At 42.2% G+C, this 17,035-nt stretch overlaps 1 protein-coding gene across 1 annotated transcript in view; it reads left to right on the plus strand.

The window, feature by feature from the left end:
- Window positions 1-17,035, plus strand: part of Itgav (integrin subunit alpha V) — an 80,326-nt gene that overhangs the window by 12,032 nt on the left and 51,259 nt on the right. The window contains exons 3-4 of the mRNA XM_036186638.1: window positions 10,621-10,712; window positions 14,283-14,397. Of these exons, the coding sequence (XP_036042531.1) occupies window positions 10,621-10,712; window positions 14,283-14,397 (207 nt within the window). The remainder of the gene's footprint in view (window positions 1-10,620; window positions 10,713-14,282; window positions 14,398-17,035) is intronic.

A 17,035-nucleotide genomic window follows, 5' to 3' on the forward strand; every position in this document is an offset into this window, starting at 1 on the left:
CACAAACATCTGTAACTGCAGTTTCAGGGATTCTGATGCCTTCTTCTGATCTGTGGGTATGAGGCACACATGTGGTACATACATATCCATGCAGTCAAAACACTGCGTGTACAGATGAGCATACAGACCATTCATGTAGCAGGCTAATATAGTCTGTTACTTCTGTTTCATGTCCAAGTCAGTATTAGTTTCCTATTGCTGATACCATACATGACCTTAAACCTAGTTTCATTTTTTTATTGCTGGGAATTGAACTCAGGATCTTCTGTGAGAACACATGACCACTGAGCTTTCATTTGCTACCATCAGTCCTAGACGTTAGGTATCTAAAATGATCTCGCTGGGCTAAAGTCAAGTCAGTGATCCTTCATTTCTTTTGGAGTCAATGGGGATGGGGTGGGGATGGGGGAGAACCAGGAGCTTGGATTCCCTTTGTTCAGCAAAGGTCAGCAGTGTCAACAGGATTCAATGCTCCCTCATGCTACGGGTGTGTGTGTGTGTGTGTGTGTGTGTGTGTGTGTGTGTGTGTGAGTGAGAGAGAGAGAGAGAGAGAGAGAGAGAGACTGCCCTGCCTCCCCTTCTATACATTTCAAGGTTCTGCAGTTGACCACACCTGCCAAGTCTTTTATGGCATGTGATTTTCCATATTCATTGGGAAGATTCTGGAAAGCAGGGCATACATCTCTCGTGGAGTGGCATTATCCTATTGGTTGGAGCCTCTTGACATATTTTAAAAATTCATATTGGTTATGCCGAGAGCTGCTTCCAGTAAGAGCTGTGTTTATATAAATAGGCTTGGCTCCTTCCCTTGTTCCTTTTCTGTGGTTATTTGGAATGCAGAAGGGACTCAGAAGACGGAGATTCAGGCTGATACTGATGACCTTGGGAAAAGGTTTTCATTTGCTAGTATCAGTTTCCCTGTTCGTCAGAGAAAACAGGGCTGTCAAGTAGATCAGAGGAGTTCATAACTATGACCTCACTTACAGACAACCAAGCCCTTCACAGGGGAAGAATGGATTGTTTATTCCAGCCCCTCACTAGACCTGCATAGAGAATAATCATGAAAAGGGACTTAGGAAAAAGGAAAGACATAAAGATATTGTGGCTGCTAAGTGAGTTATGTCTTGGTTTACATTTGAATCTCTGTTACTGTGAGTTTTGGGGAAACCCTCTCTCTCATTGCCACGTGTTTTCTTTTCCCAAGGACACAGTTGTTGCAAACAGATTGATCACTGCCCAGTTTTATTATTTTTAAAAAAATCATTTCCAGCTGGAAGTGGCCTCATGTGCCTCTTACTCCATCTCTGTGGTGGGCAAGGAGGGACCCTGGAGCATGCTGGCTGCCACACTAGCTCCAGGTCCAGTGACAGACTGTCTCAAGGGAAGAAGGCAGAGAGATAAAGGACACCCAGTTTTCTGGCCTCTGCATACATGAGCATGGACGTGTGCATCCACACATCCGAGTGCATATATAACACATGCCTGCAACCCTCCCCCCTCCAAAAACACTGGTCTCCACTGTATTTCCTTGGAAATACAGGCTTGACTGCAAGCTTGAGAATCATGTCTTTTGAAAGCAGAAGGAAGCCCTAACGTCGTCCTAGAGAAGATCCGATGTCGGATCCTACTCTTTTTGTCCTGAACATCTTGCTGCTGCAACACTCAAGCTTGTTTCAGCTGCAGGCAGTAGACAAGCCTGGCCACGCAGACTCTCAACCAGAAGAATGTGGTGGAGTTATTTCGCCACACATTCCTAGGCTTTGCTTTAAATAACATGTCAAACTGGCCTCTGTGTCGCGCACTTTCCAGCTCACTGAGACGAAAACACTTAGGTAGACTCTAAAACATATTCCTGCAAGTTTCACTTCCTCCAATTGGTGAGTTTTTGTCTCTCAGAGATATGTCCAGATTGAGTAGCCTTATAAACACAAAGTTACAACAAATGAAATATAGACTTCTTTTCCTGGTTGCATGAATTTAGACCCAAGTTTTCTCCCTTAATGAACATGTAGCTCCTGTTAGGATCAATCATCTCCTGGTTCAGAATTGTATGATTGGAGGACTGATAAGTATCTTTGGAATAGATAATTTTGTCCAGTTCTTTTTATTAATGATTAATTAATATATAGCTAATACTATTTTATTCAATATCTGTAACATTTGACAAACCGATTTCACACGATCCCTTTAAAATCCTCCTTTTACTCACGGTTTGGTCCGACTCATATCTATTCTTCAAGACTGGGGTTGATTTGATTTTTTTCTTTTGAAATCTCCAGTAAAGAGATTTTGTTTGAAACTGTTTGGCGCTTTCAAATCCCTTCCTCCCCAACACTAGACGGAAACAATCCGCCATTGAGAGAGCAGCGCTGTCCCACAGGCCTTATTCTTTGTGCTGTTTCCTGCAGAAGCTCGGAGATTGCTGGTGGGATGAAGGGGGAGGGTCTGAGTAACTATAAATAAACAATGCTGGTACCCAGAAAACGCCTGTCTTCCGGATCTGCTTTGCTGACTCCTCTTGTTTACCTTTAGAGGACAGCTGTCCTAGGTAAACAATGTTTCCAGATAGTTCTGTGGAAATTAGTAACAGCTTGCAGCTTAGGGAGGGACACACAGAGGGTCTGAGGGAGGGAGGGGACATGCACCTAGCCGGCCAGATTCCCTGGAATCCACCCTGGTGATGAACAGAGTGACAGATGTCAGCCACATTGCTTCCACATCTGTGTTTCTGCACCAGCAGAGGCCTTGTGTCTCATTAACAGTTGCCTTCCTAGCATTTAGACAGAAGGTTTAATGTATGATCAAAGAGATTTCTTCCTCTGACCTGAAGTTTCACATAAATAATAAATTCAATTGAGAGATTTTTCTTCCAACCAGATTTATTTTTAGTAATATCTGAGTTGAAGTGGTATTTGGGGGTGAAAACCTGCTTAAGGAGGTTTTTAAAGTGTTTGTTTTATTCGAGGATTAATGTGGGATGACATTGTTTTAATAACTTATTCTAGCAAACAAGCAAAAACCAACAAATTCTCTAAAGACCTAAACCATCTCATTATTCATAAAAGCCATAGTAAAGAATAGGACCCGAATGACTAAAACCACATTTAACTTCTAAGTAAAAGTTTACTCTTATTTCTTTTTACTATTTCAGCATTTCTCTTTTAAAAAGAGTGGTATAATTCTGTTCTAAAAGTTGTTCTTTAGGCATAAAAAGAAGAGACAAAACACTTAGCTTTAGGGTAGCAGTGCATCTTCGTCTTCAGATTGAGCATTATGTGAATTATATTCCAGTTTTCCAGCAGCTGAAGGCCAACTGTCTGGCAGTACTTTGTGAAATACTCGGAAAGAGAAGACCAAGGAACTAAGTGTTAGGTGCTCACAGGGGCGGGATGGTGTGCGCTGCTCATTGCTTCTGCCCTTACCATTTCATCGTGGGAGTTTGGTTAGGTGTAAATAACAAATTTTGGAAGCTTGAAGAAAATTGGAGTTTAATTTTCAAGTTTCTAGTGATCTGTGTCATGATTATATTTATTTTATTTATTCTTTTCGAGACAGGGTTTCTGTATAACTGCTTTGGCTCTCCTGGACTAGCTCTGTAGACCAGGCTGGTTTCGAACTCACAGAGATCCACCTACCTCTGTCTCCTCCTGAGTGCTGGGATTAAAGGTGTGCTGCTATACCCTATCCTCTGTAGTTTTGGGATAATACAAGTGAATTGTCCAACAAATTTTGTAATTATGGACAGAAATCTTTACAGTCTTGAGGTGAAGTGGTGTTTGAGGTAAAACAAAAACAAACAACAAAAACAAACAACAAACAAAAAGCATTTCTTCCAGTCCCAGACCCCCTGGTCTGAGTTCTGTTTCCTTTTCAAGTGTAGCTCCTCAGTGCAGCAGTCTGGGCGGTCCAGCATAACGAAAACGGTGACTTCAGGGCTGTGACTCAAAATATTTACTTCCCTCTTGTGTCCTAGAATGGCTGCCAGCTCCAGCCAGGTCCTGAATGAGCTGCTTGTGGGTTTGTTTGGAGAGAAGCCTTTCCTTCTTCCTCCCACCCACTCTATTCACACTTCCTTTCAGTGAAGCCACTGTCTGATGTGCAAATCTGGCATTTTAGGACTTGGGCTCTGCAAAGAAAATTCTGATTAGTGAAGACAAACTTCCTTTAGAGCAAGCTTCTTGAGTAGATGGTGATTTGAAGTTGTGACTGTTGACACTGGAAGCAGTGAATGCAGTAGATGGTGTGTGTGTGTGTGTGTGTGTGTGTGTGTGTGTGTGTGTGTGTGTATTTTTATGATGATTGACTTAATTTTAGGTGTCAATATAGGCCAGTGCATTATATCAGTTGTGTTTAGTGATGCAACTGAAAAGTTTTTAAAGATTTATTTATTTTTATTTTATGTGTTTGAGTGTTTTGTCTGCATGTATGTCTGTGCAGTGCCTGTGGAGGTCAGAAGAGGGCGTTGGATCCCCTGGAACTGGAGATACTGATGGTTGTGACCAATGTGTGGGTGCTAGGAATCACTGGGATCCTCTGGAAGAGCAGCCAGAGTTTTAAACCTCTGCACCATCTCTCCAGATGCATGACTAAAACAATTTAGTCACACGGTGCTTTAAGGCATGGCTGCTGATTCCGAACAATTCTCAGTTTCAGAGACTCCCCAAGGCCATTTTTGAAAGGAGTGCCCTCCATGAAGTACCACTTCCCCTAAGGCAGTGGTTTTCAACTTGTGGGTCATGACCCTGTTGACAGACCTCTCTCTCCAAAAATATTTACATTGTGATTCATAACAGTAGCAAAATTACAGTTATGAAGTAGCAACAAAAGTAATTTTGTTTTGGGGGGAGGGTCACCACAACATGAGAAACTGTATTAAAGGATTGAAGCATTAGGAAGGCTGAGAACCAGTACACTCAGGAAACTGGCCTTCTACTATTCAAAAAAATTTTTTTTTAATTTTTAAAGATAGGAGTTGACTTAGGGTTTCTATTGCTGTGAAGAAGACACCATGACCATAGTAGCTGTTATAAAGGAAAACATTTAGCAGAAATTTTAAAAACTAATTTAAGGCAGGCATGGTGATGCAAACATTTAGTTGAGGTGACTGCTTACAGTTGCAGAGGTTAGTCCTTGATTATCATCATGGCTGAAGCATGGCAGCTTGCAGGCCGATATGTTGCTAGCTGCATCTTGATCAGAAGGCAACAGGAAGTGGTCTGAGACACTGGGTGATATCTTAAGCATCTATGAGCCCTCAGCCCAACTCCACAGTGACACACTTCCTCCAACACCACACTTACACCTCTAAGGCCACACCTCCCATTAGTGCTGCTCTCTTTAAAGGCCATTTTCCTTCAAACCACCACAGGGGTCTACTTGCTATGTAAGCTGAACAGGCAGGCTTCGAACTCATGATTTATCTGCCTCTGTGTCCTGGGTGCTGTGATTACAGGCTTGCATCACCATACTTGCCTTAAATTAGTTTTTAAAATTTCTGCTTTCATAAAAAGAACCCACATGTTTCATGTCTGATGCTTTAAAAAACAAACAAACAAACAAACAAACAAAAGCCTTCTGATTGTTGATTTGTTCTCACTAAGTGGTAAATAGTTTTTCATATGGAAAAGAACTATGGATTTTATACTTGTTGACAGATACATAAAATTTGCATGTATTTTCTATGACCTTTTCTAGTTTTCATTAATCCCGTATCCAGAGACTGGTCCCTGAGAGTCATTATGATAGATATTTTCTTTTTCTTTTTCTCTGTCTTCCTTCCTTCCTTCCTTCCTTCCTTCCTTCCTTCCTTCCTTCCTTCCTTCCTTCCTTTCCTTCCCTTCCTTCTCCTCCTCCTCCTCCTCCTCCTCCTCCTCCTCCTCCTTCTTCTACTTCTTCTTCTTCTTCTTCCAATCCTATAATATATATTAAACATCACAACAGGAACACAAATGCTTTTGGGATGCACTGCGAGCTATTCCATCAGGATTTTGTGCATGACAGTGGGTACCTCCCACCCTCACAGTGAGCTGCATGGAGGCATCTGTATCATAGGAATCAAACAGGAGAACCCTGAAAGCAAGCAAGCAGGCAAATGGAAAAAAACTCTGCAGAGGCAAAAGGCCATAGGAGGAAGGTTGCCCCATGTGGTTCTAGGAAAGCCTCCCTTTTCATTGTATGATTCAATTGTAAAGAGGAAGTGAGTTCTGAGAAAAATATTTGAAGTACTCTAGTAGCGGGGAAAGGTGGTTCTTCACCAGAGAGTCCAGTCTCTGGGTTCCTGCTTGGCTCTGGTACTGATTTGGGATTGCAGGGCCTGTCCCTCTTCTGGTGTCAGGGCCGCATGATTACTCTTCACCCTTGGGCTGTAGGGCCGCACCCGACCCGCACAGCATTCTGAAAGACTCTGCTGACACCCTGGAGGTCACAGCCTCTATGTCTTTTGTTTTTTGTTTTTCGAGACAGGGTTTCTCTGTGTAGCTTTGCTTCTGAAAGACTCTGCTGACACCCTGGAGGTCACAGCCTCTATGTCGTTTGTTTTTTGCTTTTGTTTTTTGTTTTTTGAGACAGCGTTTCTCTGTGTAGCTTTGCACCTTTCCTGGATCTCACTCTGTAGACCAGGCTGGCCTTGAACTCACAGAGATCCGCCTGCCTTTGCCTCCTGGGTGCTGGGATTAAAGGCATGAGCCACCACCTCCCCACAGCCTCTATGTCAAGGAAGCAGGCTGCTGTGGCTTGGTCATCCTCAGTCATCAGCAGATTCCCACAAACATCCAGGGGGAGGGGTGCAAACTCCCTGGGTGTGGTCGTGCGTACTGTAGGACTGATACCAGCTAGGGCAGTGGTCACGGAAGTAGAGTTGGGGTTGCATAGAGCCATAATCAAGGTCACAGGATCCCCATCCCTACACACTTCTCCTCACGATGTTTGTGACAAGCTTCCAAGTTCTTCAATCTTCCCCCTTTCAAAACCAGATCCACTTTCCCCAAATCCCAAACTCTTTAGCTCTTTCTCAATGTTCCCTAAAGGGGTCAGCACCGGCACTGGCTCTCTTCCACACAGGCACTGCTGTGTACATCTCCACAGGGCTTGCCCCATCCAGGTCATCGAAGGCCTTCAGCTGGTGGCGGTGACGCTGCTTCCTCGGCCTTTTCAAGAGAAAGGCAGACAGAGAAAGCAAACCCCACAGGCCACGGTATGCATGGATTCACTCTGAGGTCCCAGGGCCCACCAGGATACCCACACACTCGAAACAGTAGCATCTATTACCGTCGGCTGTCCCAGATGAACAAGCAGCAGCTCTGGCTCCTATCCTCATCAAAAAGGAAGAGGGGCTCCAGGAGCTTGCCCTTACATTGGGGCACATATTCTTCCCTCAAACAAGGGGTGCTGCATATGCACCTGGAGATTTCCACAACAGGCTGATGTCGTCTTCCATGTTCCATGGGTGACTCATTACTTGATGATCTCTGCCTGGTGGGGGTGAGGCAGTAGACAGCAGCTGCCTGGAGTCTACCAGTACCACATCATCCATGTTGTGCTTGGCAGTCAGGCTCAGGAAGAGTTTTAGCTCTTCTAGGTGGTCGGCAGGGTCAGGGATAGAGCTGCCTGGAGTTTCCAGGTTCCAGATTCCAAGAGAGAAGGCCTTGGAGCAAGAGCAAGGTGCCTCCCAGGAACCCACTGAGGTTGTCCACTAGAAGGATCTAGTCCTTCTTTGTCCATCACCCAGGGATGGCAGGTGGCTGGAGACTTTGAAAGGTGTAGGAGAAGGTATTTTCTATTCCATTTTATTTTGATCTTATTTCTATACTGTTTTCAAACATTTATTTTTTAGTTATATGCAATTTTGAATGTCTGTGCCATGTGTATGCAGGTGCCCTCAAAGGTCATTGGATGCTCTGAGGCTGTGAGCTGAACTTGGGTCCTTTGAGCCATTTCTACATCTGTTTGTACTTTGTTTGTGGGGAAGGAGGTTCAAGACAGGGTTGACAGGGTTTCTCCTTGTAGCCGTGGCTGTCCTGGAACGCTGTAGACCAGGCTGGCCTCAAACCTCAGAGATCTGCCTGCCTCTGCCTCTAGAGTGCTGGGATTAAAGGTGTGCGCCACCACCACCAGGCCGTTGCTTTGTTTTGTATTTATTTTATTATTTACTTTTATTTCATTTGCATTGGCGTTTTGCCTACATATATGTCTGTATGAGAGTGTTGGATCCCCTGGAACTGGAGTTACAGACAGTTGTGAGCTGCCATGTGGGTGCTGGGAATTGAACTCGGGTCCTCAGGAAGAGCAGTTAAGTTAAATGCTCTTAACCACCAAGCCACCTCTCCAGCCCCTGTTGCTTTGTTTTTTAAAGAAAGAGTTAGACCATAGTGGCTGTGGCGAGTCTTGCTACTTGACCATACACAGCAGCAGTTCATGCTACTGTACGCCAGCTTAGAGCACAGCACATTTGCTGAGAAAACATTTACGATAGTTTTGGAAAGCAGAGTGATTAAATAATATTTTACAAAGAGGAAACATCTTCCAAACCACCAGGACTAAAATAATTGAAGAAAAATGACTTAGCACAGAGGGTACTTGGATGATCCCTGGGAGGCCATTCTCAGCATAGCAGAAAGGCCCTTGACAACTGTGTTCCTCGCTTTTCCTCCCCTAATTGTAGAGAACAACCCTTAATATTCTTATAAGTCCAGGATTACCTACTCTTCCATTCCTTTGCACAAAACTTTCTCTTGGACTAGAAAAGTGATTCTCAACTTTCCTAATGCTGTGACCCTTTAATATAGTTCCTCATGTTTGGTGACCCCTAACTATAAAATTATGTCATTGCTACTTCATAACTGCAATCTTATTACTGTTAGGAATCATAATGTAAATATCTGATATGTGAGCCAAGGGGTTGTGACCCATAGGTTTAGAACTGCCGGTTTAGAAGGCATTCCTTTCTTGGTACTGTACAACTGTATTCATAGGGTCTCATAATTGTATTGTATTAGACATGTGTTTCTATAAGAAACCATGGCATCATGCATTAGGTCATGAATGAATATCAGCTGGATTTTTAGGTAGCAACAGAAGTATTGAGGTTTTCCAGGCAAATGAGCCTTGACTACGAAGGCTGTGTGTAGAAATAAGACTGCCTAGTCCCATGGCCTGAAGACAGCAGGAAGGAAACACTTACATATCATAACAGGCATATCTTGGGGCTTTGGTAGAAGCATGTCCATTAGGATGGATAATACTCAGTAGTGTGCCATGCTCTCAGAGGTTTTATCACCCTACGTTAGCCATGGACCTGTGTCCTAGACCCCAGCGATAGGCTTTGTTGAGATTCCTATGTGTAGTGGAAGAACCCATACATGTGACTTGAGGGTATATGAAAGTTTCATAAATAAGATTGAAATAGCCCTACACCGGAAACAGTAAGAGATACAAAGGCGTCATTAAACTATTATATGGTCATGGAACAGGTTATTGCACAGTATTGAAGATAATGAAGATGATGCCAGAGATTTACCATCATTGATTGTTTGGAGGGGAAAAGGTACATATGTATTTCAGTAATAATTTTAGTGTGTCTTAGATATTTTGCTTGAAATACCTGTTTATGGCAGAAGATTTATGCCTTACATTCATGAAAGCATTTTTTAGGATAGAAGCCAAAAATATTAGCAGAGGTTGTTTCTTTGTGGCATTTAGACCCGTCTTTACATACACCTTTATTTGTGTGTGTGTGTGTGTGTGTGTGTGTGTGTGTGTGTGTGTGTGTACACGTACATACATGTGAAGTCATGGGCCACTTACTCTTTTACTACCTTGTGCATAAGAATTGCATGTGATTTGATATTCACACACATCTTTATGCTATAGCAGGATTACCCGGGAACATAATGGGTAGTCACAGTGTTTGTTAGAGTTATCTAGCAATTTAACTAATTGAAACACCTGGTTTACAATCAGGTCTGCACATCTGCAATATGATAATTGATCGTGTTAATAGCAAACTTGAGACATTTACAAGGCATCATGCAATTTTCTTCTTTTTTTTAAAGATTTAATTTCAAATTTATATGTATTGTTTGCCTGCATGTATGTATGTGCTCAATGTGTGTGCAGGGTTCATGGACACCAAAAGAGGGTGTTCTGGGACTGGAGTTCCAGATGGTTGTGGGCTGCTAAGTGGGTCCTGAGAACTGAGACCCTAATACTCTGTAAGAGCAGCAGGGACTTTTAGCCACTGAGCCATCTCTCCAGCTCCTCAGATTTTTATGACTAGCTAACATTCCCAAGCTCCGTAAAAAACAAGAGATAACTGCAATGTAGTCAAAGTGTTTGACTAATCAAAGAAACACTATTCTTTTTTTTTTTTTTTCTTTTTTTTTGAGACAGGGTCTCACTATGTAGCTCTGGCTGTCCTAGAACTCACTGTGTAGACCAGGAAGGCTTTGAACTCACAAAGGTCCACCTGCCTCTGCCTCTCTGCCTCCTGAGTGACTAAGGGCATGTCCTCCTTCCTCCCCCCACCCCTACATACACTATTCTAAATCTGGCTGGATAGAAATGAATTTTCTTGTACTAAGAACAGTCTATTTTGTTTCTGACCATTCATAACAATTTTTCCAGGTAATCGAGATTTTGCCAAAGATGACCCATTGGAGTTCAAGTCCCACCAGTGGTTAGGAGCTTCTGTGAGGTCAAAGCAGGATAAAATCTTGGTAAGTCTTTAGGATTTACCTCAGGTGAGTGGGGCCAGTTAATGTGGCACGGGAAGTTTTGTATGTTCAAGTGGGTCTGGCCAAGGGCACAAGGTATCTTGAAAGACCAGCTCTGATCCCAGGCTGACCGTGTGAGCATGCTATCACTCTTGCTCTCCAGAGATGGGGCTCCTGCTTCTTCTGCCCTCTGACCTATACTGTTTATTTCTTCCTGCTCCATGGTACTCCCTGCCAGTTTATTTCTGTCCATCACATTTAGGAATAGAATGCTTTCAGCTCATCAAATGCTTTCGTATTTTTTTTTAACTACAAAACAAACAAAAAACCAATAAACAAAACAAAACAAACAAAAAGGTGCAAACAACCCACTAGTCTTCCATTCTGCTACAGTTCTATCCCTCTGCCCAAACAGTTGTTTAGAATGTCCTTTGAACATGAACCGCCTCCATTCCTAATGTTATCCTCCCAGTAATGTGAGCCAGGCAGGAGAAGGCCAAACCAAGGTCACTCAGACTTCAAGGTTATTCAAATGTTTGTTACCATACTGTGTTATTTTCTGCATGGATACTTAATTCTTATCTTCTTACCCCTCAGCACATTGAACAAAGTCAGTCCTGTTCTCTCACACACCTTTTAAAAAAATATTAAGTCAATTTTATTTTGTGGGTGTGGGTGTTTTGCCTGCTTGTATGTCTCTTCACTACATACATGCCATGCCAACAGAGGCCAGAAAAAGGCATCAGATCCCCTGTTACTGGAGCTGCAGACAGTTGTTAGCTGCCATGTGGGTGCTGGGGACCTAACCTCGGTCATCTCAAGGAGCAACCATTTCTGAGCCATTTCTGCACTCTCTCTCCTCCCCACACACTTTTTGGCCACCCCATGCCTGCTTTGAGACATGATCTCACTCTGTAGTAGGGCTGTCTTTGAACTCAAAGTCTTCTAGCCTTTACCTTCCACATTCTGAGATTACAGGCACATGCCTCCATGCCAAGCTTAGACTTACGACTGTTTTCTGTTTTGGGGTTTATGTGACACCACGTGTTCATGTTTTATTCCCTACTACCTGGCTCAATTTTTTTTTTTTTTTTTGAGACACGGTTTCTCTGTGTAGTTTTGGTGCCTGTCCTGGATCTCACTCTGTAGACCAGGCTGGCCTCGAACTCACAGAGATCCACCTGCCTCTGCCTCCCGAGTGCTAGGATTAAAGGCGTGTGCCACCACCGCCCGGTCTGGCTCGCTTTTTTGATGTCTCAGTAACGATTCTTCTTCAGTTCCTAAATGTTGGGGTGTTTCTGAGCATTACTAAAGGCTCCATTGTTTTCTCTAGCTAAACCATTTACCTAGAGGCTCCTTTCTTCTTCCATGTCTGTGAACACAAACTGTACATCCTAATCTCCAAATCGATATCTCTAGCTATTAGTTGGTCCTAAATCTTTAAAGGCACTATCTTAAATGATCTATCTGCCATTCTTAGCTGTCTGGTTAACAGACCACTCTGAATGAATATGGTCAAAATGGGATTCTTGTTACCCTCTATCAAAGAACATGAACAAACAAGCAGTGGTAACTTTTTCCTGGATGACTTCTCTGACGTGTTGAGAGGTATGGCTTCCCACTCTACCTATCCGTGATCCCTGTGAAAATATATCCACCTCCAAAGAGATCTACTGATAGCTGTCCATCTTCGTCGTCTGCTCTGCAGGTGGACCGCCACCGTTGCTCATGCAGGCCAATGCAAATGTCTTCTCATCGGTCAGCTTCCTCATGCCCCAACCTCAACCTGTTCTGTGTAGCAAGACTTACGGGGATCAGCACTTCACCCTTTTGATTAAAACAGTAGAGCAGCTTTCTATCTCTGAAGTTGATCAAACTGGCGTGTATGTGCTCCTACAGTCAGGTTTACTGTGGTGGGGGTTTCTATTACTGTGATAAAACACCATGACCATGAGCAACTGGAGGAGAAGGTTTATTCCAGTTTCCAGTTCTACTTTATAGTCCATTATCCAAGGAAGTCAGGGTAAGAACTAGAGGCAGAAGCCATAGAGGGGTGCTGCTCATGGCAAGATCACCAACCCAGGGTTGACCCCACCCTTATCTGTGTCCTCCCATATCAATCTTTAATCAAGAAGATGCTCCACACGCTGATTTGGTGAGGGCATTTTTTTTTTTTTTTCTGTTGAGTTTCCCTCTTCCAAAATGACTCTAGAGCTTGTCAAGTTGGCATAAAAACTAGTCAGCACAAGGTTCTAGGGTGTTTTTCTGTGTTACTTCAATTCATTTAAATATATCAGTGACACTTGTCTTTCGGTTTATTTCTTCCATAAAAATCATACGTAGTTTCTTCCATTTCAACAGTACCTAGTGTTTATGTTCCTTCTACCTGGAGGGTGTTTTGTCAGTTCTTATTCAGTCATCTCCTTTAATTCAGTGTTCACTTTTAATTTCATTTTCTCAGAGAGTCCTCTTTAATTATTTCATTTTTACTTACCATTTTTTAAATGTGATGATGGGGTGTTAGGGGAAATCTGTTAAAGAGTTGAGGTTTCAGTAGGACATTAGGATGCATGTCAAGTGTCAGCACTTAGAGCGGAAGGCTAGTAGGAGAAGAGGTGTGTGAGGCAGAAAGATGGATGAAGCAAAAGCAAGTTCAACACACTACTCATCCACTCTGCAGAGTCCGGGATCTGCAGAGAAGTAATGGCTCTTGTCTTTTAATTCCACCAGAGTGGATGTGAAATAGTCCAAGGTCAGAGTTAAAAAGTTATTATAGAAGTATGCTGAGCTTTCTTTTAGCAGCTTAAAAATGTTAAACTTTTGCAAGTTTTGTATGCCATTAAAATTCATTATTCTGGGCTAGAGAGATGGCTCAGCTGTTAGAGGCTAGGCTCACAACCAAAAAAATTATAAAATTCATTATTCTACCACTTCTATGAGATATTGAAATTGGACCTTTGGGAAGTTTATTTGGAAAGTACATAGAAGAAGCACGGCAGGGTATTTTTTGTTTGTTTATTACTCTTACTACTTGCTGTATAACTTAAGGGTATCTCCTGCAAGCACAGGGATGTGATGTAGTTCAGAAATTGACTCAACCTGTGACCTTAAAGTCCAACACACAGCACCTAGAAACAATGCTACTTGAAACAAGAGCTTTGCTGACTTTTAAAACACAAATGTAGACTCCAAGCATAGTCTTCCAAAAATCTATTCCTGATCTTAACTAAGAGGCTTAGAAGGGACAGAAGAATCTGACAAAAACCTTTTCTTTACATTAAAAAAAAAGTTTTCAAGACAGGTTTTTCTGTGCATCACTGGCTGTCTTGGGATTCACTCTGTAGACCAGGTTGACCTTGAACTCACAGAGATCCACCTGCCTCTGTCTCCCTAGTGGTGGGATTAGAGGTATGTGCCACCACTATGTAGAGAAAAAACACTTCTTTAAAAATATTTATTCACTCTTAGAAAGCAGAGCATAGTTCTTGCTATTGCATTCTGAGTTAGCGTAGATAAATGGATTATTAACTTTTCAGAAGATTCCTGTATCATGGACCACACCTTTGTTTTTAGGCTTGTGCTCCATTGTACCACTGGAGGACCGAGATGAAGCAGGAGAGAGAGCCTGTTGGAACTTGCTTTCTTCAGGATGGAACCAAGACTGTTGAGTATGCACCATGCAGGTCAAGTATGTATGAGAAGCTGCACCTGCTTTCAACAAGAGACCGCAGGAGCCTAGTTTTTGTGTGAGATGCATGTGTGTGTGTGTGTGTGTGTGTGTGTGTGTGTGTGTGTGTGTGTGTATGTGACATTGTGACAAAATATGTAGACATTGTGAGGTTTACGGAACAAATGAAAAATAATTCTGCTCATACAAAGACATTAGAAATATGAATTAATCATGCTTATTGTTTCAGAGAACTCAGTTTGGCCATCTTTGGTTTCTCATAATTATTATCTGATTTTGGAAGTCTGTTATTTCCAGTCCAGTGAAAAGATGCTCATGGGACCTTTTCTCAAGGAGAAATGGGCATCACAATTAAAGATTCTGAGTCACTAGATCAGGCCTAGAATCTACCTTTTTTTGTTTGTTTGTTTTTGTTTTTCGAGAAAGGGTTTCTCTGTGTAGTTTTGGTGCCTGTCCTGGATCTCGTTCTGTAGATAAGGCTGGCCTTGAACTCATAGTGATCCTCCTGGATCTGCCTCCCAAGTGCTGGGATTAAAGGTGTGAGCCACTGCCGCCCACCTGGCTGGAATCTACATTTTTGACAAGCTCTATAAGGCAGTTTTGTTGGGCCCCAGAGTTTGAGAACCACGGTTGTAGAAGAATAATGATGCTAAAGGAAATCTTTAAAAAGATGTCTTTCTGAGCCAGTTTGCAAAGGAGGGTGAAGACATAGTTGAGGTGTCTTCTGTCTAAATTGGCCAGGCTTTACTTTCATTGGAATTTTAACTAACAGTGAAAAGCCCACGTCTATTGGTTATCCCAGCAACCTCAGGTGTTTCCCTAATGTTGGTTGAAATTCCAAGGAAAGTAATGTCCAGTTGATTTCAAGCACGTATCAGTTTGGTTACACCTTTCTCTGCATATCTTTCTTCCACTTGAGATCCCAGACCCATTGCAAGCCTACTTTTTTGTTGCATTGACCATGACTTTCCATCCTCTTTATACCAAAGACATAAAAATAGATTGTTGAAAATACAGTCTTGCCTGGTCTATAGGGCATATTCTTTAAGATGTTCCACTACACTTAAGACCATATAGACAGTACCGAATCCTGTGTGCTACTAAATTTTTTTTTTTTACGAAGTGTTTATTTAGGGCAATTTCCCAAGTAGTAACTTCAGAACATGATTAATAGTGAGTAACTGAAACAGTGAGCAGCCAAATTGTGTCATTAAAGGAGACTGCATGTAGTGTTTCCACCTGGTACAGAATTAATTAGCAAAGTCACAACATGTAAGACTCTTCCTGCTAGACTCATCTTTTCCATATTAGGTGACATACAACACCAGGTCAAAGGAATGGCACAATCTTCTAGCTTCTAAGTATTTGGATCTCCAGGGAATTGCAACTTTTTTAATTAAACAATTATTAGTTAACCCCTTGATCATCCTACCTATTGTAAGTGGGAAGTAAACATCAAAAGAATGATACCTGTGTAGAGAGCATGCCCTGCATGGGTGAAGACAGAGCTTCATCCTCAGGGTTTGATGCCATAAGTCTCATTACATTTGTGTTGCTTTTTAGGTCATGGTACCATCATTTTTGGTAGTGTGTAGAAATGTAAGGACTACTTTTGTGTTTCTAATGTCCATATTTTAAAGACACTCTCATTTTGAAAATGTAACTCCATATATGTGGAAGGGGCTAATCATTTTGTGTCAGGAAAGCTGATGTAGAACATATGCACATACATGCGGATGCACGCTTATAGACTAGTGCATGTGCTTGTGGCGCGCACACATGCGCGCACACGCAGACACACCAACAATTTTTGTTCTCATTTGAGAAATGCAGATTCTGAGACTCAAGACAGGTGAAGCATTTCCCCCTACCTAAATTCCCTGGTACTGAATGGCCAAATAAGAATTTAAACTCAGGTGGTCATTTTTTTGTTTTTGGTGCTAGGTGTTATGTCCAGGGCTTCATGTATATCAAGCACTTTCACCCCTGAACTATGCCCTCTTACCTGTAGGTCTATTGTATTCCAAAAGATCCCTTCCTTGCATTATTAAGCAGAGAATATGCTTTCCCTTTCAACCGCTTCTGGAAAGCATTCTAGTGATGAGTCCTGTGTATCTGTTTCTTAAGGCTTCCATTTATTTACTTAAGACATAAAAATTATGAAGTAATGAAGCCCTATTTTCTAAGATACTTTTAACATTCTAACTCTAGTGGTCTATGATTTGTGAACTAGGTGGTGGTGGCACAGGCCTTTAATCCCAGCACTTGGGAGGCAGAGGCAGGTGGATCTCTGTGAGTTTGAGGCCAGTGTGGTCTACAGAGCAATTACCAGGACAGCTAGGGCTACACAGAGAAACCCTGTCTTGAAAACCAAAACAAAAAAAATTTTTTTAAAACACCTGTTTTATGGGAATATAGCCACACCCATTTGCTTCCATACTATCTAGAAAATTGAGTCTTTCTGAAGTTGACATACTATATGGCCTCCCTATTTCCTGAAATATTTAACTGCCTGGCTCTTTTCAGAAAATGTTCATGGAACTCTGATCTAACTAAAACATCTCAAGGAAAAGCATCATAAAACATATAAGCAGAGGAAATGCTTTTCTTTAGCAAACTAGGTTATAGTACCTTGGTC

This window comes from Onychomys torridus, chromosome 4 (genome assembly GCF_903995425.1).
Source record: "Onychomys torridus chromosome 4, mOncTor1.1, whole genome shotgun sequence".
Lineage (NCBI taxonomy): Eukaryota > Metazoa > Chordata > Mammalia > Rodentia > Cricetidae > Onychomys > Onychomys torridus.